The following is a 27,937-nucleotide window of genomic DNA, read 5'->3' on the forward strand; positions in this document are numbered from 1 at the left end:
AGCTCTTCCTGTGATAATTCAGAAGCTGCTTCCTCAGCCAGCAGCATGGGCATAGCCGGGGGGGGCACGGGGGGGGGGCAGGAGGGCAGCTGCCCCTCCTGAATCAAGTAAATAAATAAATAAAACCTTAACTAAAAGTAGAACTAATCAGAATATTCTAGTGATTCTTCTGGCGGAAAGGAAAGACCCGGCTAAGGTAGTCAATGGCAGGGGAACTTCTCAACGGGCTGTGCTTACTGAGTGCGCACAGAAAAACCACTTTGGGGGGGGGGAGGAGTAATTTGAAAAGGAAGTGCTGAAAAGATTTTCAGCAAATCCAAGAAAACATGTTTAAGTTTAGATATTTTTTTTATTAAAAAAGATGAAAAAAAGCTTGTTCTTTGTAATTTTGCAAAATCTACTTGCTAAACGCATGAAAGGGACTCCCTGGTGTTAATTTTTCCTTTGACTTCCTAAGTGACTGAATATTTTGACAGATTTTTCTGAGCACTTGGGGTCAGAAAATAAAGTAATTTAAAGCAACTGTTGTTGAGACATTAGAATCTGCTAGACAGAGCCAGACAGAGGATGATGTCAGGTGGGTATCCTGCCCCCCCCCAAAATCTTGGCCATGCTCATGGTCAGGAGCTAACCAGAGTCAGCCTCTCTTCTGTTTGTACCAGCCAAGCTAAGGCATAGGGAAGATCTACGGATTCTGGCTCTCCCATGGGGAAGGGAAGTTTCTGAGGTCCAGCCCCAATGAACTGGTGTTTATCTGCACTGAGCAGGTTTGGAGTGCTTCTTCTGCAAGTTTTTGCTGGGACTAAATCCCTTTTTGCTTCGTTTATGCAACTGATAGCCCACACTTGCCCAAGGGCTTTTGACGAGTAAAAATAATGTTCTTTGCAGTGGCGCTACCTGCAATTCTGTCTTGCTAAGAAAGAGAAGGAACCTATCCAGTTCCATTATTCTCCTCTGGCAGAGAAAGTGATCTCTGCGGTGGCTTCTGGTTGCTGTGGCAAAAAGTGCCCCACCTTTCCTTTTAGCTAAGAGGAGTGGAAAGGATAGGGCTGCATACACTCCAACATTTTGCCAATGAAAATAAGGATGTCCTAATTTAATAATAATAATAATAATAATAATAATAATAATCTTACTATTTATACCCCGCCCATCTGACCGGATTGCCCTGGTCACTCTGGGCAGCTTCCAACACATATAACAATACAACAAAACATTAAACATTAAAAAACTTCCCTATACAGGGCTGCCTTCAGATGGCTTAGGGTAGGGGTCCCCAGACTATGGCCCCCAGGCCGGATGCGGCCCAATTGGCCTCCCAATCCGGCACGCGACAACCCCCACCGCCCGCTGCCGCCGCCCGCTCTTACGGTGCGCGGCGGGGCGGCGATCTTCAAAATCGGAAAAAAAATCGCCGAAAATCCTTTGTGCGAATGCGTATGGGCCTCTCCTGACCCAGAAGAGGTCATTTCCGGTGCACTTCCGGGTCGGGGGAGGCCCATACGCATGCGCACAAGCGATTTTCGGCGATTTCCCCCCGACCGTGTGCGTGTGCGCATGCGCACGGGCACGCACTCCCCCGCCCTCCGGCCCGCTGCGTGCGCACTCCCCTCCCCTGCCCGAAGCCCGGTAAGTCTGGGGACCCCTGGCTTAGGGGGTCGGATAACTCCATACACTCTGATGAAAACAGGGACATCCCATGGAAAAGCGGGACACTCCAGGATCAAATCAGAAACTGGGACAGCTTCTGTAAATCCAGGACTGTCCCTGGAAAATAGGGACACTTGGAGGGTCTGGAGTTGTGCATCTTCACCCAGATTTGCCTTGAGATAGGATTTGTCTCCAGGCCAAGTACACATGACATGTGTCTATCATTTCAGTGTTCTGGAGCTGTATTCTTTTGGTCTGCATAGCTGATCATCCTTCTCTCATGTCCCTGAGAGGCATTTTCTTCTCACAGACTCCATCTTCCCCTGTCCCTTAGATACCCTTCTTTCTCCTGACACCGCACTGCTCTTTCAGAATTCAGAATCAGAAGAATCTTTCCAGTAGAACCTTAGAGACCAACTAAGTTTGTCATTGGTATGAGCTTTCGTGTGCATGTATCTGAAGAAGTGTGCATGCACATGAAAGCTCATACCAATGAAAAACTTAGTTGGTCTCTAAGGTGCTACTGGAAGGAATTTTTCTATTTTATTTTGTTTCGACAGCAGACCAACACAGCTACCTACCTGTAACTAGAAGAATCTTTATTTGCACTGGCCACTAGCCCTAGCCCTAGCAATAAAATAAAATAAAATGTACTGAAGATAGAGGTAAAAACTAAACTATAGAAAATACATTTTGGGGTTTTTCATCAATAAACAAGTAATAGATCACATTCTAATTGCCCCCGCTAAAAACCTTGCAGTTTTTGCTGATCACCTTGATCTGCTAGAAGAAAGGACACCATAGCAATGGTTGAGCGACCTGACATGGACAATAATAGAGGGGTAATAACCTCACTCCTCAAATCTTTATAAAGAGTGCAAGCCAGAAGCACATGAGCCACGGACTCAATACTGTCATCTCCTCAGGGACATAGCAGTTTTTCCAGTGAAATTTTTTGAAATCAACCCTTGAGTAGAGCCAAAGGCAGTATATTCTATCTTGTGAAAGTGAAAGTGCGTCTGTATTTTGGAATTCGCAAATAGGGTGCCAAAGCGTCAAAATGACCACGGACAAAATTTCCTTATGGTGGCCAGATTGTTCTGTTGCTCGATATCATATAGGTGCTGTCTAATTAAATTATTCGCTTTACTGAGGCCCAGTGTTAATAACTGTTGTTGTGATAAACCAGGAAAGAAAAGCTTTTGGTTGACAATTTTAGTCTCATGACAACCTTGCAATACTAAGGGTAGTAGACTAGTGGGATTTAAATTTAGGTGAAGCCAATGATTAAATGTCCTACACCAAATCTGTAATTCGACAGAGGGGAGGTTAAGACACTGCTCTTTACTAAAATGTTCTCCCTCTTGGAAAATGGTGCAGAGTAAGCCATGGGCATTGAGCAGGCTTCCCCTTCAAAACAGGTGGAAAGAGTGGTTCTTAACCCTTCCTGCCGTTTTTATTCCGCCGTTGCTTCTTTTGATTTTGCAAGCAAGTTGGAAATAGGAAATATTATACCGGTCATCGCTAGACTTCTCTCTGGCCTCCTTTTTTTCTTTCTTTCTTTACACCCCAGTCTTTCTACCTCTATGCACAATTCTGCCATCAAAACCATTCACATCTCTCCATTGTTCAAACCATTCAACTTGCTCTTCCTCAAATCCTTTCAATGGCTTCTCTTCCCCTTCCGCCAGGACCCAAAACTCCCTGCGTGCTTTGAGAGCTCAGTGGCCGACAGAGGGAGTCACTATACAGCGATACCGTTGCCTAGACAGGGTTTCTTGCTGTGCCGAGACAAGGCTTTAAAATCCTGGCGGAATCTGAAGTCTGCTGAGACTACTGAGATCAGCACACTTTAGCATGTATGAAGCATTTTCATGGTGAGCTGAGAGTTTCAGTGTCAAAAGGAAGGAATCACATCTGACACAGGCAGAGAAAAGGAACTTCAGCTGCTTTTTCTACTCATAATCAGCGGAGGGCAGAGTCTGCAGCAAGGAACAGGGCTTCCACGGGGAGTAAAACGAAATACGCAAAAGGTGAATTTATCCCCCACTCTGCCAAGGCATGATTGTGGGTATACGGAGAGTCAGGGCCGGCCCAAGACATTTTGGCACCTGAGGCAAAATGGCATCCGCCTCCCCTGTGAGGGAAGAAGCGGCAAGTGAAGGTCTACATCAGCAACAAGTGAGGAATAAAAATCTACATTGAGATCTGCTGCCCCTGTGGATGATGCCATCTGAAGGGGCCACCTCACCTTGTCTCAGGAGTCGGCCTATCCTGCTGAGAATCTTCATAAATATTTCCCCCCCATGGGCTCAGGACAGGTTAAGAACTGTTTCTTTGCGGGGACAGAGGGCATACCCAATAATACAAATATATGTGTATATTTGATCACGAGTGATTTACCTCATCTTCAGTTGCTCAATGCCAATCCAAATAGGAAAGTCTTTCAACATTCCCAGAATGTTCTAGAGAACAATAATTCCTTCGTTTCCAAAACCCTACATACACCCGTGTGTGTGTGTGTGTGTGTGTGTGTGTGTGTGTGTGTAATTAGATGGTTAGTGCAGGATTCAATTAAGTTGTTGTGCTTGCATATGCCAGAGCAAGAATTCCTGCTAGTGCAATGGGGCTTCCTCCCCCCCCCCCCAAATCTCCCTGTGTGCCTCTGTACGCTCCCCAAATCTGCTTGGAAAACCTCCAGAACAGCACATAGGGAAGAAGGAAGAGATACAGCCCTGAGACCTCTGGGTATAGGGCGATATATATAAATCCAATAAATAATAATTCCACCTGGCAAGCAGAAATGTTTGCACTGATGACACAACCTGCTCAGTACAACACTGCATTCCACCCTTTGTATTGGATCTCAGCATCATTTGTTCATTGAGTTCTCCCAAAGCAACCAGGTAGCACTACGTTGCCATCTGTTGCATCCTAGCCTCTGTTTTGTTGCCTACCTTTTCTCTGACCTGATTCGTGGCAATTGTTTTGAGTGCGGTTGAGATTTTCCAGAACCTTTAATTTTCTGCCCCAGCCTCTGTCACTTTAAGTGGTTGGTTCCTGTTCACTAACATACCCGGCATTCCTGAATCTGCCTGTCAGCCAGTCACTTCAGAGAGGGAAAAGTTTAATTATTGAGCTTTCCCCTTATGGCCAGAACAATTGTTGTTGTTGTTTAGTTTTTATGAGCCAAATTTTGCCAATGTGATACTGAAAATGAAATAATGAATGAGCAGTTGGTTTGGCTTCAAAGAGGACACAATTTTCTCTTTCTTCGTTTTACTTTTGGATTAATGTTTTAGTTTAGACAAAGAAGATACCAATGATCTCCTCTCACATGGGAAATTAAGGGCAGATTCAGGAACATCACCCACATGAGTGAAAAGGAAGCTGCCAAAGTGCTAGAAACAGAAGCTACTTCAAAAGAAAACAGAAAACAAAGGGATAGCTGCTGTAAGAAGGGGACATTTGCCCAAAAGGATGTACTTCTGAATGGATATATAATAGATTCTTGCCGATGGAAATGGACACTGTGAGGTTTGCTTTATCGGGAATATGCTGTGTGGAACAGCTCTTTTAATTTGCTGCAGCTAATTGCAGAAAACCAATGCCTTTGCAGCACCAAAGTGTCGCAGTATTGAAGCAACACAATGGGGAAGCTGCTTCGCTCTGCCTCCACTTTGTGCCCGAGAAGTTCATAATGACCTTTGTCCCCAGGTCCAATGGCTGAAAAGGTTCCCCAGATGAGCTTTGGCAAGACCCAAACCAGCCTTAACAGGAAAGAGGTAGCTTTGTATGAGGAGACTAAGTCAAGCAAGCAAAGCCTATGCTTCTCTTGCTATCTCGACCTCTGTAAGGACAAAACCAGACAATATTGCTCACTACAAGGGACAAGCTTGGTACTGACCAATCCAGAGAGACCCTCACCTCTCCTGATGCTGTTGGATGGCTTCAAATACCTCGTCGTCCTCAATGTCCTGTGTCTTGTTTCTCAGACACTTGTCATCATCTTCTCTTGCGTGCTGAGCAAAGGGGTCCCCTGGAACAGCACACCCTTTCCCCAAGACTCCCGTGAAACTTGGATTGCTCTCGCTGTCCTTCTGGCTCTCGATGGCTGAATCTGCTTCATCTTTCTCAGCCAATATATCATCAATGTTGGTCTCGTGGTAGCACCTCAAAGGGACAGAATCCAAGTCAGTCTCCGAGTACTTTATGGTTCTGCGGATAATTCCCGTTTCACAGTCTCCAGGTTTTTCACGGCCTGGGGGAGCCATCTCAATTTCCACCTCCACGTGGCACAAGCTATGCTCGGGTCCCGTCCAATCTGGCTTTGGCTGAATCGGGTGGTTGGATTTCTTGAGCTGCTGAGGTGGAGGATTGGGCGTGTTATGAGGACGCACCCCTGGAATACAGAGATCCTGGGTTACAAACAAAAACTACTCAGTCCTGGCAGATGCTGGATCGCTAAGCCTGACATGAGAACCATGGAAATCACAAAGAAACATGTCATATGGCAAAGGGGGGGAAAGGGTAAAGGACCCCTGGACGGTTAAGTCCAGTCAAAGGCGACCATGGGGTTGCGGCGCTCACCTCACTTTCAGGCTGAGGGAGCCGGCGTTTGTCCACAGACAGCTTTTCCGGGTCATGTGGCCAGCAGGACTAAACAGCTTCTGGCACAATGGGACACCATGACAGAAACCAGAGCGCATGGAAACGCTGTTTACCTTCCCACCACAGCGGTACCGATTTATCTACTTGCACTGGCGTGCTTTTGAACTGCTAGGTTGGCAGGAGCTGGGACAGAGCTACAGGAGCTCACTCCGTCACGGGGATTCAAACTGCCGACCTTCTGTTTGGCAAGCCCAAGAGGCTCAGTGGTTTAGACCACAGCGCCGCCATATGTCAACACCTCTGGTTGTGCAGTACAGACTGTGTATCCCAATCAGACAAAGAGAAAAATGGGAAAGAAAAACAAAAACAGACAGAGGAAGGAAGGAGCAGGTTCCCCCACATTCTAAAGCATTTAGCATTTGTTAAAGGCTCCATTTGTTGAGATTAATCCCAATTTGCTAGCACAAAGCTTACGCAGAGGTCAGACAATATCTGGTCATTACTGAGCATTCAAATCAATTTGGTTATTGGGAGGTTATACACCAATGAACCTGTTAGAATCATAGAATTGTAGAGTTGGAAGGGACCATGAGGGTCATCTAGTCCAACCCCCCCGCAATGCAGGAATCTTTTGCCCAACATGGAGCTCAAACCCACGACCCTGAGATTAAGAGTCTCATGCTCCACCAACTGAGCTATCCCTTCATCCTGATTTTCTAAGAGTATGGTAAGACTTATTTCTGAGTAGACATGCCTTAAGTTGGGGTGGGGAAGACTGTTTTGAATTGGGTAGGGTGAGCAACAATGGTTTTGCTCCTTTCTCTCTCTTACTTTAAATAGATTTTAAAAGTTACCACACTTGACAAAGATGTATTTTTTATATTTGCAAGAGCACACTTGTTCTTGGTGGCTGCCATCATCATCTCCCAGAATATTCTTGAAGTGACACTGCTTTTCTTTCTTTCTTCAGTTTAAACTTTTAAAGGAGAGGGGTGGGGTTTACTTCAGGCAATCTGTTTATTCAGCATTCATTCTAATTTGCTTTGCACAGAGCTAACGCAGTGGTTAGATTGTTCACGGGGTGTTTCCACATCTTCCTATTGGTCATTCATCCATCTCACACTTTTGAGTGCATTTCCCTGTCATATTCTTAACTGCAAAAAGTTGGTCCTTTCTTTTTATAGTGAACTTGTTGTGCTAGAGCAACAAAGTGCTTTAGTGAGCAAACCCAAATTTCTGCTGTGAACTTGAAACCCTCCCACAAAAAAGTGACAGCCTGGAGATAGCTGGAGAAAGCAAGGGGGGGTGGGGAAGAGGATTGAAGAGGAGACTGCCACCACATTCTGCAATGATATGCACCTCCTAAGCCAAGGGTCAGCAACATTTTTCAGCCATGGGCCAGTCCACCGTCCCTCAGACCATGTGGTGGGCCAGACTATATTTTTTTTTGGGGGGGGGGGGGGAAATGAACGAATTCCTATGCCCCACAAATAACCCAGAGATGCATTTTAAATAAAAGGACACATTCTACTCATGTAAAAACACACTGATTCCCAGACCATCCGCGGGCCGGATTGAGAAGGCGATTGGGCCGCATCCGGCCCACGGGCCTTAGGTTGCCTACCCCTGTCCTAAGCCATATGAACAATTTTGCCTCCCTCCAAAAAAGTCAATGAAATCTGCCTGCAACTTGCCCCTGTAAGGGCACCTTTTTCAGTCCTACTTTAAAGGTATCCCTAATATATTTTAACAATCTGCATACGCGGTGTTATGTATCCCCCCCTTCAAATAAGAATTTAATTTATCTCAAATAAGAATTTAATTCCACCTTTTAACTTCATGATTATTTGTGTATCAGCTAAAACACACATTATTCAATCGTCATAACTTCCTTGAAATTGAATAGTGCTTGGGGGAGTAATCAGAGTTCTAACTCCAATTTCACAGACTGTTAAATCTTTTAAGGGCTGTGGGGGTGATGGAAAGATCATAAGCAGAAGCTCTTTTTGAAATACCTTCCCCCATTTTTTTATATTCATGTTTTCTAATGGACTAACTGATATAATTGAAAAGATTTGATAAGAAGGAAAACATTTATTGTTACTTTTCCTAATAAGTTCTTCATATCTACAAATTCCCCTTCTTGCTTTTAATCATTTTAGTCCATTGAAACCAATTCTAGCATTTATCAAGATCCATCCCAAGTTCTTCAATGTCAGCGTTAGCTGTCTTGACAGATAGGCATTTAATCTTGCAGTTTCTTCATCTCTTTAAATCAGGGGTCAGCAAACTTTTTCAGCAGGGGGCCGGTCCACTGTCCCTCAGACCGTGTGGGGGGCCAGACTATATTCTGGGGTGGGGATGGGGAATGAACGAATTCCTATGCCCACAAATAACCCAGAGATGCATTTTAAATAAAAGCACACATTCTACTCATGTAAAAACACACTGATTCCCAGGGTTGGATTGAGAAGGCGATTGGGCCACATCTGGCCCCTGGGCCTTAGTTTGCCTACCCATGGTTTAAATAGCTCAAGGCTGGAAAAAACATCTTAGCTCACTGAAAGACCATTTCCCCCCCATACAAACCTACCTGGGTCTCTGAGAAGGGGGAGGCTCTTCTCTCAGCACTGCCACCCGGCACAGACATGCTTGGTAGAGATACAGGAAAGGGCCTTCTTCGTGGTGGCTGCTCCCAGACAACTTTGGAACTCCCTTCCTCAGAGAACCCAGACTGGCTCCCTCTGTGCTGTGCTTCTGCTGACAACTGAAGACCTTTTGGCTTTTGGGAACTGACTGATTTTATTGAGGGGGCTGGTGCTATGTTGTGCTTATGGTAATTATCTATATGTTTTTAATAGCCACCACACACAGAGAGAGTTGTTTTTTAACGACCCCCATATTTTCTATGTTTTTAGTTGTTCTTATTTTATCTTTAAGACGACTTGAGTCCCTGTCAGGGTAAAAGGCGGGGTATAACTAAAGAGATAATAACAACAATAATAATCTCTACTTGTTTCTAGATTCAGTTGGTAGCCGTGTTGGTCTGACGCAGTTGAAATAATAAAATTAAAAAATAGTCCAGTAGCACCTTAAAAGGTAAAGGTAAAGGACCCCTGACAGTTAAGTCCAGTCGCGAACGACTCTGGGGTTGTGGCGCTCATCTCGCTTTACTGGCCGAGGGAGCCGATGTTTGCCAGCAGAAAGTTTTTCTGGGTCATGTAGCCAGCATGACTAAGCTGCTTCTGACGAAACCAGAGCAGCGCATGGAAACACTGTTTACCTTCCCGGGGCGGTACCTATTTATTTACTTGCACTTTGATGTGCTTTCGAACTCCTAGGTGGGCAGGAGTTGGGATCGAGCAACGGGAGTTCACCCCGTCGTGGGGATTCGAACCGCTGACCTTCCAATCAGCAAGCTCTAGGTTCAGTGGTTTAGACCACAGTGCCACCCGCTGTGGCACCCGCTGTAGCACCTTAGAGACCAACTAAGTTTGTTCTTGGTATGAGCTTTCGTGTGCATGCACACTTCTTCAGTGACTTCTGCTTCAGTGTATCTGAAGAAGTGTGCATGCACACAAAAGCTTATACCAAGAACAAACTTTGTTGGTCTCTAAGGTGCTACTGGACTATTTTTTAATTTTTTAAATAATCTCTACTTGAGACTTTATAAGTCAGCCTTAGGCTAGATGGGCCAGTATTTATGGATGCTGGATTAGGCAGCTTCACACAATCAGCCTGCAGGAAGGGGGTTAAGAAACACCATGCAGAATCAAACCAAGAGCAGGGCAGGCTCTGGTGCTTACTGATAAAAATGTCTTATCAGTAAGCACCCGCTCTCCTCTTTGTTTGAAGGTTCATGCAATCACTCTGCCATGTCACATACTTCCCTGGCGACTGAGGTTGTGCATGGATGAGGCCATTTATTTCTTTTACATCGCTCCTCTTGGTCGCAGTATGTTTGCGCACTGTTCATTGTACGGGTGCAGTCAAGAAAGATGTGCATCACTCACAAGTGTTGCTCTGCTGGGAAGCTTGTGGGTAGACTTTTGGGGAAGAAACACCTCCGTTTGCTCCCTTTTGTGCCTGCAGCCTCTCTTCCTTTTTGTCTGCCCACAGTCAGAGCATCTGCTTGCAAGGAGAGGTTCTAGCCCAGCTTTTCCCAACTTGGTGCCCTCCTGGTGCTTTTGAATTACCACACCTATCAACCCCTGCCAGCATGGCCATGCTGACTGGAGCTTATGGGAACTGTGGTCCAAAACCAGGAGGACACCAGGCCTCTCATGTAACGCAGTCAATCTCTTAGTTAATATTTCCCTTCCTCACTGCACAATGACCTGGTTAGCATACCACTGTTAAGTCAGAGTGTGGCTTATTGTGACTTCACAAATGGGCTGGCTCCCAGAGAGTAGCTCATGCCTGCTTCACTCCTCCCCTGACTTTTGAGGTTAGTGCAGGATGGCAGCTAGGCTACAGTTAACTTACCGGTAGCATTTTGCCCAAACTCAGGATCTTTCTTGTAACCATAGGAGGAACCCCGGCTATGGATTGAGGGTAAGGTGCAGAGATGCTTAGCCATGCTCTGGGTTCAGACGATGCACTAAACCAAACCTTGGCTTAGCTGCTGCACTTCCTTTAAAAGTCCAGGAAGGAACAAAGTGGCTGCAGATTCCCCTTCGAAAGGCAGCACTAAGCCATGGTTTGCCTTAACATGATGTGCGAACGCAACCACTGTCTATCCCAGTGATGGGCAACCTTTTGAGCTTGGTGTGTCAAAATTCGTCAAAAAACCGAGCATAACTCGGGTGGTGTGTCACTTCAAGAAAAAAACCACAATTTTGCGATATTTATAGTTTAAATAACAAAAATGTATAATTGTAATATATAACTGTATTTAATAAACCAAAAACCAACTATTTAACCAAACCAAACCAAAAACCCCTTATTTATCACGAAGTGCCCAGAGTTGTTGAGCTGTTTGGGGGGAGCTGCTGACCAAAGTTTTTGGGGGAGCTGCTGGCCAAACAGCACAGAAAGGCTTAAATAACCAATCTCTGACTACCAGCAACAACAACAAAAATGGATCCAGGTTTTAACAGCGGAGACAAGCTGTAGCGGAGACAAGCTCTAGTGGAGACAAGCTGTAGGAGGAGTGGGAGAACAAATGGGGGGAAAACAACAAAAACAGTGTGAATGGGCCGATGGGGCGCGTGTCAGCAGTGAGGGCTCTGCGTGTCACGTCTGACACGCGTGTCATAGGTTCGCCATCACTGGTCTATCCAGACACTGCAAGGAACGTATTCCAGGGGAAAAGAGCACCTCTCTCCATTTTTACAGAGCTGCTTGTTGTTGTTAAAATTTGTATACCACCCTATACCTGTAGATCTCAGGGTGGATCACAACTTAAAAAGCTGTAACAGAGTCTGAATGAGGAGCACTTCTAGCAGGAAGTATAGAGTGCATCAGTTGCTTCTGGGGCATATCCCAGGAAAAATAGCCGGAGAGGACACCATGGAAAACCACTTCCAGCTTTCCTAGCCCTTAGGCCCTTGCACATAACATCCCAGGGATAGACCTATACAAAAGGACGAGTTTCTCGGGATCTCTAGCAAATGGTAGGTTCCACACCCATGCATTTGATTCTCCCCTCCTTACATATATTCCTTGTTGAATTTCAGCTTATCCCCACCCAACCAGCAGCCCAGCTAATGAGAGCCCATTTTGCATTTCAAGCCTGCTATCTAAGAGTGCACATCTACTGTTCCTGCGTTGTCTGAATCCGGCAGCTACACTGGACATTCCTTTATAAAAGGCGGCAACCGCCAGCATTCAAATGCGCCCCCGCGACTGCATCCACCACAGTATGTGGAACCTGAGGCAGGACACCGTTTTTGAGGGTCGAATGCTGAAGAGATGCTGATTTTCATATATGCAAACACTCTCCCCTACCAGTACTTTCATCGAGCTCATTACCTGTCCCAGGAGGGTCCAGGGAGCCATAGAAGAATTCCCACTTAGCCTTGGCGATGCGCTGGGCGTGGGCAGAGCTCTCTCGGGAATATGACCATGGACTCCCCTGTAGAAAAGAGAGAGAGAGAAAAAGAATGCTTATTTGTGAGCTTCCTTGCATGGGATGGAGGAAGATGTAGGAAGAAGAGGCAGAGGAGATGCCATTCCTGGCAAGGAAGGGACTCTGAAGTACCTGGTACTGGGCCTCCCCGTGTGGGCTTCTCCGGAGCACTGAGACGTCATTGGAAGGGCTGATCATGCCGTTGGTAAGGGAGGTGGAGAGGCAGTTGGCATTGAGAGAATGTGGGCTCCCATTTCCCAGGCTCAGGGAAGACTGTGCTCCCAAAAGGAACCTGTTTCCAGCCAGGAGAGGGTCCGAAGCAGATGTCTCCAGCTTCAGCTTATGACTAAGGTGCTCCTGGCCTTTACCACTGAGGGCCAGTGAGGCCTGTTCCACAGCAGCGCCAGTACCGGCCAAGATGGACTCATTCGTCTTCACTTTGATGCTCTCGTTTGCCTCTTGAGCGACAGGCTCCGGGGACGCTGCGACGTTACGCTGTGGGGAATGTGGATTTTGGGTCACGGGGCAACCACTTCCCTGCTTCCTTGTCGGGCTTCCAAAATGGAGGGCTTCCCCGAGCTCCAGACTCCTGCTCAAGCCACTCTCCTTCCTGGACTCCACCAGAGGGAGACCATTTAAAGTTTTGACGCTGGCCTTCTCGATAAAGCGGAAGGTCACCACAGAACTTTGACCGCCAGGGGCTGAAGCCACCAGGGGGATGCGGCTGCCCGGGGAGCCCAGTGAGGGGGGAGGCCTGCTCCTCAGTGGTGTGCATGGAGCTGTCACTCTCCCTGAGTTGGGGCAGTTGCTGTTGCCAAGGTAACCCATCTCCGTGACCTTCCGGATGAGCGAGCCGGTGCTGTTATACATGCCCAGTTGGGAGTGCTTGGCCTCCACGGTGAGCCCCTTGCGGAGGAGGTGGATCCTGCCGGCGTTGAGGTTGGGCGTGAGGCAGTGCTGAGGGTTCAAGGCAGCAGGTTCCACATTCTTGGACGGCGACAGCCAAGGCCTCCTCTTCGGCTCTCGGGCAAAGCGCTGAGGGGAGATGGCGTGGTCTCCCTCAGGGTGGAAGCACATGACTGCTCCTGCCTGGGACATCCTGGAGGAAAGAGCAGGCGAAACGGATTCGGAGCCGAACGGGGAAACGCGAGGAGCCTGAGCAGAACTTCCCAAGCCGCGCTGAGGTAAGAAATCCAGCGGGAGTAAGCCGTGCTACGTGGCCCTGAAAGCGATAGCAAAAAGTTAAGAGGTGAGGATCTCAGTGGCACATTTGGTTTAGAGACATGCTGAAATAGGGAGGGAGAGTTTGCAAACTGACCCTACATTGCAGGAGTCCACAAACAGGGCTAGAGAACAAGGAGCAGGGAACGAGGGATAGCTCAGTTGATAGAGCACAAGACTCTTAATCTCAGGGCTGTGATTTCAAGCCCCGCATTGGCAAAATATTCCTTCATTGTAGGGGGTTGGACTAGATGATCCTTATGGTTCCTTCTAACTGCATGATTTTAAATTTAGGAGAAATTTTTTTCCCCTAGCCTGAAGGCCACATTCTCTTCTTCGCAACTTTCTGAGGGCCGCATGGTAGTGATGGGCAGGGCCAGAGGCAAAAGTGGTCAGGGCAAAAATGTATATATTTTTTTACTTGGTTTCATGGTTTATTTTTCATAAAATAACTTCCTATAAAGAAGCATTCTTGTGAGTGCGTTACTTTGAAATTGCACAAAGAATTGCATTATATTGCCCAGTTATCCCGTTCTTGGAAAAATCTCTAAAACAAAATTATTTTATTTCACTTATTAAAATATTAATAGGCTGCTATTTCATTCACAAAAGCAGTTTACAACAAAAAATGCGTAACACCACACAAAAAATTTAACTACAGACATCAATTAACCAGTGCAGAAAGACGTAATCTTAGTTGCCTGCATAGGCCTGGCAGAATCGAAAAAGTTTTATGCATTGTATTTTATTGCCTTTTATAGCCCACATTTCCACCAAGCGGATCAAGGTGACGTACACAGTTCCCTTCCTCTCATTTTTATCCCCACGACCCACCCCCCTGTTAGGTGGGTTAGGCCGAGAGGTCCAAGGTCACCCAAGGAGCTTCGTACCCAAGTGGGGATTTGAACCCTGGCCACTCAGGTCCTAGTCTGACACTCTAACCACTACAACATACTGCAGGTGTTCGAAAGTTTAAACAGAAGGTGCCCGCTGGACCTCTAGTGACAAAGTGGCCCACAGTAATGGGCCAATGATACTATATCAAGTGAGCCTCGCCAACTCGGGTATAAGGGTTCAGGCGACTCCTGAGGTACCCTTGACCTAAGTTGTTCAGTTATGCAGATAATGTTTGGAGAAGCCTTATTTGATTAATAGAATACCTTGCCTCTAGTGGGCAGGGTTTTTATGCTGCAATCTAGAATCTAGAACCGGCTCCTCCAGGTTGTCAGTTTCTTTTTTTAAAAAAAGAGGTTAACTGTCACATACCTCAAGGTGTTTCATTTCATTTCTCTACTATTAATGCTTTGCTTCACACACACACACACACACACACACACACACACACACACACACACGAGCAGTTTGCTTCACTGAATGAAAAGACAAACTCTGCTAAAGAAGGAGAAGGTGGAATATCTTACACTGAGTGAGTAATGAGATATTTCCTTGACAGGAGGGCTGATTTTTTGTCACCCCACCCCTCCACAACACAGAGAACAGCAAGAATGGGAACCATGTTTTTCTTTGAACAGTTGACTGCACGATAGCCTTCGTTAATTTCACCACAGATAGTTAATTCTAAAGTTATGAAACTCTAGATTGGGGGGGGGGATCCCAGGAATCTCATACCCTCCAACATTTCTCCAATGAAAATAGGGATGTCCTATTCAATAATAATACTAATTAATAATGATGATGATGATGTTATTATTTATACTCTGCCCATCTGCCTGGGTTGCCCCAGCCACGCTGGGCAGCTTCCAAGAGGATATACAAAAACACAACATAAACATGAAACATTTTTTTAAAAAACCTTCCCTATGCAGGGCTGCCTTCAGATGTCTTCTTAGAGGCTGTATATAGTTACTTATCTCCTTGGTTCAGGAGTCATGTAACTCCACACCCTCCGACTTTTCTACAATGAAAATAGGGACACCCAAAGGAAAAGCAAGACATTGCAGGACCAAATCCAAAACTGGGAGGGCTTCTGTAAATCTGGGACTGTTCCTGGAAAATAGGGACACTTGGTGCTGTGATATACTATCAATCTCCGGGGGGGGAAAGAGCACACATGTACCATTCATCAGGTATGAGGAATGGTGCCATGGTTATTTTGCTGCTCCTAAAGCTGATGAAGAGGCTCTCTCCACATAGAAACAACATACTGCATGAAGTGGCCATTGGGAATATTCTGAGCTCACCCAACATACGTTGGTGCTTGAGGCTTATAAATGAGAATGGGGCCTCCGTCTATCTCTAGTGGGTCCATACTAATGGTTGTGTAAAGCTTCCGTCCATTTTAGTGGGATGTGCCCGTGTAGTAAACACTCCCAGTGTAGTGTGCGAGATCTGTCTGCCACCCACTCCACCTCCCCAAAATCTTCTCTCTCCACCTCTGACAGTCTCAGCTCCCTGCAGCATTTTCTTCAAGATGGCCCCGGAGATTTTAGCCAGAAGCCGCCATAATAAGCTGCCCGAACGTAAAGAGGCTTTGTTAAAAGTGAGGGCAAGGACCAATTACTCTCATCATTCAGCACAGAAAGAGCAAGAGATTATGGGATAGCAGTAATGGGCTTTGGCAGCATCTGGCAAAAAAAAGGGGGTGATTAAGAACCTGCTCAGCAGTAGATGGCCTCCCCAGCAAGTCACAGCAGGGATTAATCAAGACCTCCCATTACTTATGGCACAGAAAGCTCATCAACAGGACAAGTAGAAATGTCAGGATCAGCATCTTCTCTGGTGGGGGAAGGGATGAGCAAAGGAGGATTCTCAGGATAGCCACCTTGCCTGCCGAGAGTAGAATGTGCTTTATTTTTCTTTATTAAAGGCCAGTCTACAATACTGTTTTCCATTGGATTATTAGAAATCCCATTGAATCGTTCCACTGGCATAAATCTGAGAAGTGGGGCGCTCTTAAGAAGTGAGGCATTGCTAGTGCCACAAATGCACACCAACTAAATCACTCTGGACCACAGTAAGGGGTCACAAATTCAGCTGATAAACAATTCTGAACAGGAATTGGCACCAGTACATTCAGAAAACTGATGGGCTTAGTATGTCCTTTGGAGGGAAAGGGCATCAAAGACGAGGTTTGGTTGTACGCCGTATTTCCTGTTCCCAATTTCTCCATCTTTATGGAGAAGTCCTTTGAAGTTCATTTTCTGTGCCCAAGCCCACTCTCACTGTGATTGCAAAAATAATAGGTTCCAATATATGATTATGGTGGTGACACTTTTATATGCACAAAAATGGAAAGACACGTCATTACTAACAATGGAGCTATGGTTGTTAAAATTATTGGACTTAACTGAGACGGCAGAATTGACACGTTTCATCAGAGAAAAGTTATTGCTAACATTTACTAAAGAATGGAAGCCTCTTATTGACTTTTTGCATGAAAAAGAAAATGAATTAACGACATTTGTGTCTGTGGATTGAAGATATTGTTGGTTTATAGAAAGTAGTTTTGTTGGATGAATTGAATAACTTTATTCAGGTGAACAATTCAGGTGAACAATTGAAGTTCTTCATTTTCTTAACTTTTTCTCCTTTTCTATTCTTTCATTAATTTCTCTCTCTCTTTTCCCTTTATCATCCCCCTCTCTGTGAAGATACATAGAATAATTCTGATCAATAAAAGATTGGGAAAGGACTTTGTGGCCTCTGACATAGGAAAGAAGAGAGGCGTGGTAATGCATGTAAAACCAGAATTAGATCCAAAGCAATTACTGTATTTAAAGATGAGCAAGGAAGAATATTGGTAATACAGATAACATCACAAGGAGAAAAAATAATGCTAATAGGTGTACATGCACCAAATTGGGGGGGGGGGTGACCTTTATAAGAGACTTGAAGAAATCCTATTTGGATATATGAATGAAAAGATAATCTTGGTGGGAGATATGAACGGTGTAGCTTCCCTGGAATGGGACAAGACTACAAGAAGAAGCGATACAAAAGAAGGGAAGTTACGCAACAGGCATGGAAGCAGAAGTGATTGCGCACAGAGCAACTGTGACAAACCCACAACTGTGCATCTGTAATGTCCCATCTCTTTTGCGACCACGGTTACTAGTGCAACACTATTGCTTCTCTGGGATCTTTGCTGTATTCAAGCGCCGGAAATCCTAAACCCCAGCACTGAACCTTACTTCTGCCCATGTGGCAGTTCAAAAGGCAGATGTTGGAAGGATGACCCAGTGGGTGGATGGAACTGTCTAGGTTGAAGGTGGAATTTTTTTTTTCCTGGGAAAGTGGTCCTGAGGTTATTAGATTATTGTTTCTCTCTCCCCCACCAAATCCCCATAGACTTTTTGTTCATAGCAGTAAACAGTAATCATGGACCACTAGAGATGGACAAAACCACTGGGTTCCAAAAGATTATTCCAAAACAATTCTTGATTTGTCAACACCACAGAGTCAAAACCTCCTTTGGGAGGTTTAATAAAACAGCCAAACATTGGAGGCAGTGGTGGGGAAGTGTTTTTTTTTTTTTAATCTAGATCCGCATTCTTCCAGGATAATCTCTCAGGCTGCATATTGGGGTCACCTTGTCTTTCTCCCTAATAGCCACCCCATTCTCCCTCTTTCCCTGTCCCAAATTTTCTCTCCTTCCTGTTTTCTCCCCAGCTGCCACCCCAACAAAAATCACCTCACCTTGCCCTGTGCGGCACTTAGGCTTTGACTGAAGCCTTATCCTAGATCACGGCAGCTGAATTAGCAATTTATGCATATAGTTATAATTCATTGTTTTCCTTTTATTTTTGTCATACGCTGAGGACAGCTGTCAGTCAAAAACACAGCACTGAAGGTAATTAAGTGGTGTGAGATAAGCCTGACACCTTGCGCTGAACTGAGAATGGGTTGTTGTTTTTTTTGAGGATCCAGGTTATTTTAGGTCATTAAAGGTCACAGTGCTAGCTTCAAAGAACATCTGAATGGGCTGTATCTAACCAGGTTAGGTAGGGTCTACTGTTTTCCTGGTGTGACTCCAACAATTTGAAAGGAAATCGCATAATTTCTTCATAAAGAATGGAAATCTCATTAGTTCTGTTGCCAAGCCCAAAGGCCTACCTGTACCTTAATTTCTAGGAATTGTTAACCAAAGAAATGCACAAATTAAATCAGAACAGTTATTCTTCAACCCAGAAGCTTTTACCGCCTTTTAATGGACATTTATGATAAATACACAAAACAATTCCTTAAGTTACTCCTTACCCCATTTAAGCACCTTGCCTTGCTTACATGCCCAGTTCTTAAAGAGAGTTTTCCCACCCCAGGATTTCTTAAGCATGATAGGGGCAAGTGTGTTCAAGGAAAATCCACTCTGAGCCGGGGGGGGGGGGAGCTTAGGTGAATGGATCAGCTGACTGGAGCATGACTGCTCCTTTGAAATAACAGCCTCCACTGATTTCCCCTTTTAAATTTGAAATGGGATCCCCCTCCCATTCTATATGGAGGTGCTCTTACCGTATATAGGAGCACTCTTGGAACCATATTTGCACAGGAGTCTTCCACAGCAAAGAGCATCTAACAACAGACTCAGCCATTGCATCAACTGCACCCTGTTTTGGATAGGGATAGCTTGACCACTGTGATTGGCACATTGGTAACCTCACATTTGTGCTACTGTAATGCATTATATTTGGTGCATTCCTTGCAGCTCGTCTGCAGGCTACAGCTGGTGCAGAATGCTATTGCCCGGGGAATGAATGGTGCTCCATACCATGCCTGTGCTAAAGCACTGGCTGCCTATTAGCAACCAATCCACTTCTAAGGCCTTATTACTCACATATGGTTCAGTCAGCCTGGATAGCTTAGTCAGTTAGAGCATGGTGCTGATAAGGCCAAGGTTGCAGGTTTGATCCCCGTATGAGACAGCAGCATATTCCTGTGTTGCAAAGGCTTGGACTAGATGATACTCAGAGTCCCTTCCAACTCTATGATTCTACCGTATCTGATTGCAATCCTCACCCCCGCAAAGTCCTCATGATATAAAACCCTAAACAACTCTGGACTAGGTTATTTGGAAGAGTAACTTCTCCTTCATTGCCTAGTAAGGGCATTATGGTCAACAAGTGGAACCTAGATAGTCCTACCACAGATTGCTGGTTATCAGCTTGTGGTGATGTGGAGATGGGCTGCTCCACCGATGGCACCAAAGCTGTGGAAGGCCCTCACTGCTGAAATAGGAGAGACTCCATTTGTACTGGCATTCCGCTGACCTCTGAAGATGCACCTATTTACATAGGCATTCCCTCGATCTCTTGACCCAAGTCTCTTGCACAGTGCAGGTTTCATAGAATCATAGAGTTGGAAGGGACCACAAGGGCCATCCAGTCCAACCCCCTGCCAAGCAGGAAACACCATCAAAGCATTCTTGACATATGGTTGGCAAGCCTCTGCTTAAAGACCTCCAAAGAAGGAGACTTCACCACACTTCTTGGCAGCAAATTCCACTGTCGAACAGCTCTTACTGTCAGGAAGTTCTTCCTAATGTTTAGGTGGAAACTTCTTTCTTGTAGTTTGAATCCATTGCTCCGTGTCCGCTTCTCTGGAGCAGCAGAAAACAACCTTTCTCCCTCCTCTATATGACATCCTTTTATATATTTGAACATGGCTATCATATCACCCCTTAACCTTCTCTTCTCCAGGCTAAACATACCCAGCTCCCTAAGCCGTTCCTCATAAGGCATTGTTTCCAGGCCTTTGACCATTTTGGTTGCCCTCCTCTGGACACGTTCCAGCTTGTCAGTATCCTTCTTGACTGTGGTGCCCAGAACTGGACACAGTACTCCAGGTGAGGTCTGACCAGAGCAGAATAGAGTGGTACACTATTACTTCCCTTGATCTAGGTTTAATAGGATTGGTTAACTGCATATTTTAAAAATGGCTGGTTATACTGTAATGTTTTAATAGGATAATAAAATAATAATAATAATAATAATAATAATAATAATAATAGTTTATTATTTATACCCAACCCATCTGGCTGGGCTTCCCCAGCCACTCTGGGCGGCTTCCAACAAGATATTAAAATACAGTAACCCATCAAACATTAAAAGCTTCCCTAAACTTTCTGTTATTGTGTTACTGTGTATTTTAATTGCAGTGTGCAATTTTAATTGCAGTACGCCATTTTAACAATGTTGTGTAATTGTTTTTTATGTTTTGTGAACTGCTTAGAGGTCTTTTGGGGCATTACACAGTATACTAAATTCAACAACAACAACAGTTGTCCTGTTCTTCACAGGGAAGCTATGCTACAATTTTTAAAAGCCTGTTTTAAAAAGCCTTAACTGGTGTACATCTGTGCTTTAGGTGGATGCACTGCACACACTGGCCCTATCCTCAGCATAGTTGTTGTTGTTGTTGTTGTTGTTGTTGTTGTTGTTAAAATTTAAATTTGTATACTGCCCTACACCTGCAAGTCTCAGGGCAGTTCGTAACATAAAATCACAATATAAAAACCACAAAATACATACTGAAAATAAAACAAGAACAGCCCAATAATCCCCCCCTCCCCAACACATTTTAAAAGGGCATTGGATGTCAATCAGCCAAAGGCCTGGCTAAAGAGGAACTTTTTCTGCCTGGCAACTAAAGGTGTATAATGAAGGCACCAGCCAAAACCTCCCTAGGAAGAGGCTGACTGCACTAAACAGGAACAGAGGTCAGGTCTGTTAGAGTCATGGAGGGATCCACAGGCATTCCTGCTTCATTCCCAAAGGGGTCACGGTGGAGTGTGTCTGCTGCATATACACCATACATTCAAAGTACACTCCCCTCCCAAGAAACCTGGGAAGCGTAGTTTACCTCTCGCAGAGCTACAGTTCCCAGTACCTTCAGCAAACAACAGTCCCCAGGATTTGTGGGGGGTGTGTGTTGCTTTAATATATATGGTGTGTATTTAGCCTTACCTTTGGGCATGCTAAGGGAAATCCAGACATAGCAGTAACCACAGGTGCTCTCAGCAGAACATTTTGCCTTGTTTTGTTTTTCCTACAAGGCCCCAAGGGAAACTGCACCATTTATCGGGTGGGGCTTCTCCCTGGAATAAACAGCAGCAGCACTTTTCCACCGGGAAAGCTGGAACCCCAAATCCCAGCCCTCGGTGGAAAAAAAAGATGTGCTGCTGGGAGCTGGGAGCACCTGCAGTTGCAACCACCCCTTCAGGAAGGCAGAGGCTCACAGGATTAGGGCTGACACTGCTTGTAGTAGTCACCTTGATCCTTTCAGGGTGAGCAGGGAGAGAAAGAGAAAGATGAAGAGGGGGCAGCATGCAGGAATGGAAGCAGGAGAAGCAGAGTCAGAAACAGAACACCACTGCCACTTTAGATTTTCCACATAATTTTTTTCATTTCTAAAAATGCATTGTTTCATAGGATTAATTAGAAATGCAAGGAATGGATTCAATACCCATAAATAAGGCAGTTTCAAAGTTGCTGTTTACTTTTTCAGACAACTATCTCTCTCTCTTTTTATTATCAAGGAACATAGGGTGCCGCCTAGCACTGAGTTCGACCACTGGTCCATGTAGCCAAGGGTGTAGCATTGAGGGTGCTGGGGGGTTGTGGCCCAGGGCACACAATTTTTGAAGGGGCACAAACCAGGCGACTCCACACAGGTGACCCCAGCACAGCAAGGGCTGGGCTGGTGCCCCCTGCCCAACACATGCATCCTGCTGCCTGGCACACACCCTGGGCGCCTGCAACCATTGCTACGCCACTGCATGTAGGTCAGTATTGTTGATGCTGAACAGCGGTAGCTCTCCAGGGTTTAAGGCAGGGGGCATTCTGGCCCACCGGGAGATGCCAGGGATTGAACTCAGGTATTTTCTGCAGGCAAAGCAGATGCTGAACTACAGCCCTTCCCCAAATACAATAAGTAGGATGGCAACTGCGGACCCGGGCTTCACCTCTAGGCATTCTGCAGGTGAGAACAGGTTGTACATATAAAGCAGGACTGTACCTTGGGATGACTGGGGTTTCCAAGCATCTCACACAGAGATCAGGGTGCAATTCTGTCTCACCTCCGCCCCCCCCCCGGCAGCATGCATTGGACAAACATGTGGATGCAACATGAGAAGGGAGTTCATACCCAGGAAATACCTATATACATCTATGCAGATCTCTTCGGTGTGAACAGCTTTCCTGTTCTGCATTTTGTTCTTGCATTTGAAAAATGCAAGGTGGAGAACACGCCACTGAATTGTCAGGTCTTAAAATATGTACAGATATTCCCGACATTCATTTGTATATAATGACAACATTTGTGTCACAATTCTAAACACACATTAGAGACTAAAACTCAGTTTATCAGAAAATACTCATGATTGCACTGCAAATGTGCTCTGATTCCACCCCTTCCACCCTGTCAACTATTTCAGTGGTTGTTAGAAAAACTTTGATATACTTGTGAAGTATATCCTACAATTAAGTTGATGCTTTGTTTGTTTACTTATAAGTCTAATAAACACAATAAGTCAGATTCAAAGCCACTTGGGGCACCGGACTCCCCCCCCCCCCGCTGGAAAACCCACATCATTGAGTAGAGTGCATGTTTTACAGCAGGGAAAGACTTCATGATAAGGGACCAAACCCCAAAGAATCATTTAAGTTCTCACAGAATCATAGAATCCTAGAATTGGAAGAGACCACAAGGGCCATCCAGTCCAACCCCCTGCCAAGCAGGAAACACCATCAAAGCATTCCTGACATATGGCCGTCAAGCCTCCGCTTAAAGATCTCCAAAGAAGGAGACTCCACCACACTCCTTGGCAGCAAATTCCACTGCCGAGCAGCTCTTACTGTCAGGAAGTTCTTCCTAATGTTTAGGTGGAATCTTCTTTCTTGTAGTTTGAATCCATTGCTCCATGTCCGCTTCTCTGGAGCAGCAGAAAACAACCTTTCTCCCTCCTCTAGATGACATCCTTTTACATATTTGAACATGGCTATCATATCACCCCTTAACCTTCTCTTCTCCAGGCTAAACATACCCAGCTCCCTAAGCCGTTCCTCATAAGGCATCGTTTCCAAGCCTTTGACCATTTTGGTTGCCCTCCTCTGGACACATTCCAGCTTTTCAGTATCCTTCTTGAACTGTGGTGCCCAGAACTGGACACAGTACTCCAGGTGAGGTCTGACCAGAGCAGAATACAGTGGTACTATTACTTCCCTTGATCTAGATGCTATACTCCTATTGATGCAGCCCAGAATTGCATTTGCTTTTTTAGCTGCTGCATCACACTGTTGACTCGTGTCAAGTTTGTGGTCTACCAAGACTCCTAGATCCCTTTCTCATGTACTGCTCTCAAGCCAGGTGTCACCCATCCTGTATTTGTGCCTTTCATTTTTTTTTTGCCCAAGTGTAGTACTTTACATTTCTCCCTGTTCTGCTCAAGTATGAATCATACCTCGCCCAGCACACATTGCGGGCACATCTGACTGCACTCATATGCAATCCTGAGACAAGCTCATACTGCTTAACTCTCCACAGATGAATCTCAAAGCACCATCATCCTCCGTATATGTAACCCCACAAACAAGAGTTACCCTCCACACATCAATATGGGGAATATATAGGAAGAAATCCAGTTTTCTTAAACCAGTCTTTAACCAAGCTGATTAGGATTTCCAATTTGTATTATAGGGGTTACCATCAAGGAAGTCTCTTGAACCAGGCATAGATGAGAGGGCAGCACACATCGAAAGAAGAAGAAAGTGTCACACACAAAACACAGCATTTCTGGACTTGGGCATATTCCTTTGCCCTTGCTACCTCACCTCACCAAGTCTCGCCTCTGGCCAGAGAGATATTTACAGTTCTGCCTGCCAGTCCCTCCCACCTGCCTACTGGGAGACACACAGCTGATCTTTACCCCGGATCGGCCCAGTTCTCTTGGCTCAGCAAGGATCAGCTCTGAATAGATGTGACATCCATCTGTACCAGGAGGGAATGAGCTCCTGGAGAATCCAAGAGACAGTAAACAAGTTCCGAGCCACTTTTAACCCTTAGGCTCCAAGGCTCAGAGAAAAAGGCGAGCAGGTGAAGCTGGCCCTTCCAGGGTCACAACGGGAGAAAGCGTCAACTGATGCAGGTTCGGTTTAAGTTGGAGAGGCAAAGGAAGCTTTTTTTATGACTGTGACAGTATCTTGCCAAGGCAGCTGTTGATATGATCAGGAACACACCTAGTAGATAAGTAGCAGAGCAGGTCTGGTCTTAATTGCTATATAATTAATTCTGCCTTTGATAGTGTGGAAGCTACTGGCTAAAGGACACACAAAGCCAAGGATCGGTGCTGGGAAATGCTGTTTCGAGGAGGATGGACCTACCTGCCAGGATTTTTTTTTAAAAAAACCCCATTGGCAACACATATACAGTACACACTCATCTTCTTATTAGGAGGCAGGGTGTTTGTATCTCCCGGGGCTCTTGTGCCCAGGCTTACGGGACTCAGCTCCTTCTGCTCAGAATGCAAATGCCAGAGATGTACTGAGTAGCAAACTGAATAGCTTATTCTGCTGTCTGCTTTGCACCTCCCCACCCTCATGCTCCAGGCAGGCTGTGCTTTATTTTTAAAATGCCATGTGTAATTCAACGACTTAAATGTACGTTCATCCCCTTAAATTAAAATAATAATAATAATACATTTCTTGTGGGAGGGGGAATTGCTTCAAGGAGTGGTGGGTGAAGAGGAAAAGGTGGCTTTCTGGCATCTTCAGTTCCAGGAGAATGCATAGATGGCTTTCTGCAAGTATTTAGAACCAATTTCTCTCCCTCCCTCCCTCTCTCTACCTCCAGCTCGACATGGAAGAAAAGGTGGCACATTTGAAGAAAATATGTTGAGTGCACTTTTGCAGCATAATTGCCACCACTCCAATTGTGTACAGTTATATGAGCCCATGATCTCTTTTGTAGTTGCTGGATTTCTCATTAGAAGCTCCTGCTGTTTCGTTTTCCACTTCAAGCAAAGAAGCCATTTGGGATGTGCTAAGCAACTGTCCAGCTATATTGAGTCACCTATGCAGGTGATGAACATCAGGGCTGTTCTGAGCTGTACTCGTGGTTGCTTATGAGAAAGATGCCAGCACGCCTTTCATCTCATCCAGGAAATGAGTCTTAGCATATTTGTTGAGCAAGAGCTTTGATTGGCTCAGCCCATGACAGCATCAGATGCATGAAGCAACTACCTTTGTAGGTAGATGGTAGAATTCCCAAGCTGACCCCGAAATGGCCTGGAAGGAACGTTGCCGGTGCCATGGTCCCTATCATTCCAGGCTACACACCACAGGCAGGCAGTGTGGGTGCTGCTCAGCAGTTAGCCACCTTCCCCCCCTCAGCTTGCTCCGGACACAGGACCAGTGCTCTTGCGCCATATCCTACTACTACAGCAGATCCTTCTGACAGAGCTGAAGGCCGGGGGTGTCAACTTGAACAAAATATTGGCCCAGGTAAGCCCTGCCTGCATAATTGATCACATGTTGCAGTGCACGCACACCATTTGAATGGCAATACCCATCAACTTTGGGGCAAGGGTTGGCCCCCTCAAATATTTTATTGGGGGGGGGGGGCGTGAAACCACCTTGGCCCCTAGGATCTGTCTCTGCTGAAGGAGCTCTGGTGTGTCCCCGGGTGCCCTCTCACGGCATTTCCCCCGATTTGCTGGCCATCTCATTGGCAGCTCTGGAGGTGGCTGGCTCCCATGCATAGATCTCAATCTTTCTGTACTCTGCTATTGCAGATATGGATGCAGACGTGGCCCCTCTCACCCTGCTCTCCTCCACAGAGCACCATCTAAGCAGCTGGGTGCAAACTTCACCGATCCTCTACCCCACCCCAATAAACTCGCGAGCAGCCCCTCCCGCGCAGTCCAGACATGATTTAACCATAGCAACCCCTCCCCCTTGCAGGTGGATGCAGGCAGAGCATCTTCCAGCTGCCACAAAGGCTGCGTGGAGAACGGGCAGCTTCTCTCTCTCTCTCTTTCTGCACCCCCAAGGGTGCCAACTTAAATAAAATATGGGGGGGAGGAAGCCCCACCCCGCATAATCAACCACAAGGCATAGGGAACACACACCATTTGAATGGCAATACCTATCAAACGTGGAGGGGGGGCTGGACCCCACAAATATTTTATTGGGGGGGTTGGCTCCCATGCACACTGGGGATTCCCTCTTCATGGAGCTTCGCAAGACTCAAGGACCTCACCAGTAATGGGCGAAAGAGAGAGAGAGAGAGAGAGAGAGAATCCCCCCCCCCCCGCGCTGCTTGCCCGTCTGCAGCTGCCTCCCTCCCTCCATCTGTCCTTCTCCTCCTCGGCAAGCTAATTCCTTGCTATTCTGGAAACGCAAAGCCTCGCCTGCCTGCCTCTCCCTGGTGCGGATCTCCGGGCGCAGCGCTCGGTGGCCGGGCTGCAAGAGACAATGACGGGGCGTCTCGCTTCGGGCAGCCCGGGGGAGCAGCGCAGCGCAGCCCAGCTCGGGCTCCTTTGTCTCTCCCTTTCCCCCGGCTCCACTCACCTCTGGCAGGCTGGTGCTGCAGGCTCGCCCGCCTCCTCCTCCTGAGCCCGGGCGAGGGGCCGGTCCGCCCCGCCAGGAGGCGTTTTGTATGATGCTGGTGGAGGGGAAGGTGCCGCAGCCGCTCCGCCCCGCTCAGCGCGCGCGGAGCCACCAGCAGGTAGCGGCCAGCAGCGCCACGCTTGGGTCGTGGAGACCCCGCCCTCCCCGGGATGCGCCACGCCCACTCGGACCCCCCCCACTAGCAAGGAGCCAATCAGTGGCCGAGGTAGCAGTCTGGGCCCTCCTCTCCTTCTCCTCCTCCCCCGCAGCTGCCAGAGCCCCGCGGTGCACGGGTAGTAAGCCAAGGTCAGCAGCGGGATGAACGTCTGCCCAGCAGGGCAGTTTCAACTGCAATGCCCAACAGTGGAGGGCAGCTCTTCTCCCTGCCTTTGCCTCTGACCCACCCCTTGACCTCATGCTCTACGGACTGAGCTAGCCGGCAATGCCTCAGAAACTTCTTCAAGGGACGTAAAAAGGGCCCAGCAAGGCTCATTTAGACCAACCCTCTGCAATGCAGGGAATTTCCTTTCTTATAACTTGAAGTCATTGGCTCAGGTCCTACCCTCCAGAGCAGGAGAAAACAAGCTTGCTCCATCTTCCATGTGACAGTCCTTGAGATATTTGAAGATGACCACCGTATCTCCTCTTTTCCAGGATAAACATACCCAGCTCAAGGTACTGTATACCTAACCTAGGCTGTAGAAACCTGCCAATTGCCCCAGGACATAGCTGCTATAGCACGTTCTCTCTCAGGTATAGGATCACTGTCCATGGTTCTGAAACTTAGCTGAAGATTTCTCTCCAAGGTGCTGATTCTGCTTTGCTT

The 27,937-nt window shown here is 46.4% G+C and overlaps 1 protein-coding gene across 1 annotated transcript in view; it reads right to left on the reverse strand.

Moving 5' to 3' along the window:
- Nucleotides 1-13,547, reverse strand: part of PSD (pleckstrin and Sec7 domain containing) — a 79,812-nt gene extending 66,265 nt beyond the window's left edge. The window contains exons 1-3 of the mRNA XM_060275075.1: nt 12,464-13,547; nt 12,235-12,337; nt 5,578-6,052 (exon numbers count right to left, since the gene is read on the reverse strand). Of these exons, the coding sequence (XP_060131058.1) occupies nt 5,578-6,052; nt 12,235-12,337; nt 12,464-13,429 (1,544 nt within the window). The 5' untranslated portion in view covers nt 13,430-13,547. The remainder of the gene's footprint in view (nt 1-5,577; nt 6,053-12,234; nt 12,338-12,463) is intronic.
- Nucleotides 13,548-27,937: the final 14,390 nt, after the last annotated feature.

Source organism: Zootoca vivipara, chromosome 5 (genome assembly GCF_963506605.1).
Source record: "Zootoca vivipara chromosome 5, rZooViv1.1, whole genome shotgun sequence".
NCBI classification, from domain to species: Eukaryota; Metazoa; Chordata; class Lepidosauria; order Squamata; family Lacertidae; genus Zootoca; species Zootoca vivipara.